This window comes from Neoarthrinium moseri (genome assembly GCF_022829205.1).
Source record: "Neoarthrinium moseri strain CBS 164.80 chromosome Unknown scaffold1_Wmoseri_CBS_16480, whole genome shotgun sequence".
NCBI lineage: Eukaryota > Fungi > Ascomycota > Sordariomycetes > Amphisphaeriales > Apiosporaceae > Neoarthrinium > Neoarthrinium moseri.
In genome coordinates, this window is record NW_026055115.1 from 1,101,451 (window position 1) to 1,103,470 (window position 2,020).

Here is a 2,020-nt window from a genome sequence, read left to right on the forward strand (position 1 = left end):
CCAGCCAGCGAGCAACACCCGACCCGGCATAGCACCAACCAAACAGCAGATCACTGCATGCACAACGACACAGGCTGCCGAAACGCCCCCGTCCGGGTTGCTCGGTTCCAGGGCACGGAGGCTTTCGCGGCGGCGCGGGATTGCGTCTTTGTGGTGCATATCGCATCAGAACTACTATCTCAGAGCCGCTATATAATTGTGTAGCATTCTGAACTGATATCATACTCCTACGGATCATAATTCGTAACATCGTCAACTGTGGTGTTTACTGAGTCGGGAAATAACGCCGCGAGAAAGACAACAAACTCAGCCAACAAACTCTCGAGCTCCAGCTTAGCCGACCGCCTCTCATCCTCCGCTTCCGCCCCGGGCCCCTCATTGAAACCGCCAAGGACTCAACCTTCTGCACCGTCGGGTTATCCGATCACCACGCGTCGGTCCAGCCGATCTATTGATGGATGACGACCACCATTTCAACCTCTTTGGCGGTTTCTCTCATGCCGAATTTCCATCAGGTCATGCCGGTCGACCTTGCGCCATGGGTTGGTGAACTGATCGTGTCTCACCCAACCGGCTTTGGACGACTTTGTCTCCTCGCCCTTGATCACGACGAACCATCTGTCTGCCGCGGTTTCTTCCCTGGACCAACGGAAGATACCCCTCTTCTTCCGTTCTGGCGCCATCGCAGTCATCTGTAGCTCTTCCTCTGTCAGCAGGGCGATCGTCCATTCGCGCTGGCGACGGGGATTCAAGTTAGTCTCGAACGTCTTGTCATCCAACAGCCGCTGCAGCCGGTTGTAAATATCGTTATCCAATTTGGAAACGCGGTTGGCAAGGTCCTGGTCGTAGGCCTTCTCGTCAGCCTTTGCATCCTTGGCTGCGTGGCTCTGCCTCGCATTGTCGATCATATCAATAAGCTCGCCTTGCTCGAAGGCCATGAGGGGAGTCAAGCGAACAAAGCCGTCGGGCACGGATCTCCATGTAACCCCAAAGTTGATACCCATACATCGCTTCCACGTATGCCAAACCTGTGTGTCTGGCAATGCGACGATCTCCCATGCCTCGTAGACTACTTTCACATCAGGGTCCGGAACAGCACTGTAGGTTTATTAGCAACGGCGCCACTGAAAAGTAAGCACGAAAGGACATACAAGGTTTGCCAGCCATTAGGGTCTGTAATTGAGATAATCGATTCGTTGTCAGCTTCGGTGACCGAGTCCGCGTCACTGTGCGCTCTCGGAGTAAATCGGACGCGGCCAGATACCCGGCGAACGGGCCGGCGATCCTCCGGCTCCTCAGAAAATGCCGGTGAACCTGGACGTCGGGGTGGGGCCCCGAAAGGCTGACCGTACGGACCAGGCCAGTGATGGTTCATCGCCACCGAGTACATCGGCAAAGCACCATTGGCATCTAGATGCGACTGAAAATTCTGGAACGTAGGGCCAGTTTGCGCTGGTTGAAACAACTGTGGACCGATCATTGGGGGAGCTATCGACACGGGATGCGCACCCAAAGGTGAGGGTAGGGGCGGAGCAGCTCGCTCGGCTGGATCAGTGTGAAGCTGCTCGGCGTCCATGATGCTATGCGCCGCAGTTGTATCCGTGTTGATCTCTGACTGTTGCTATACTTGTATGGCAATCATTCACCGACTTTCAGGTCGAGGTCTCCGCACCGCTATATATCCTCCCGTAAGCAGCACACCCCATAGTTTGGTTGGGGGCCATGCTGCCTGGTGTATTAACACGTGATGAGCATTGGTCCTACGATGCTGATGCGGAAGACCGAATCTGGTGTGGTTTCTTGCATACAATGGCGCTAGGCTGCCTGCGTTGCCTGCTTTTTGGCTGTGACTCTTGTCTGCTGACAGGCTCTGATTGGCCAGACCCCATCTCATGCGGCGACAGCAGCCGCAGGAACTGAATTACAGTGATTTTAATAGTCTCTGAGCCTCGTCCACTAGATTCAATGAGATCATTAAGTACGAGGGCTCCAATGACCATGGTGAATCAAAATACAATTT

The 2,020-nt window shown here is 54.4% G+C and overlaps 1 protein-coding gene across 1 annotated transcript; it reads right to left on the reverse strand.

The window, feature by feature from the left end:
- Positions 1–473: 473 nt before the first annotated feature.
- On the reverse strand, positions 474–1,576 carry JN550_000343 (uncharacterized protein; the record flags this gene model as incomplete). The annotated part of the gene is made up of 2 exons (XM_049314859.1): positions 474–1,098; positions 1,152–1,576. The coding sequence occupies 2 exons, from the start codon at positions 1,574–1,576 to the stop codon at positions 474–476; spliced, it is 1,050 nt and encodes a 349-aa protein (XP_049177632.1).
- Positions 1,577–2,020: the final 444 nt, after the last annotated feature.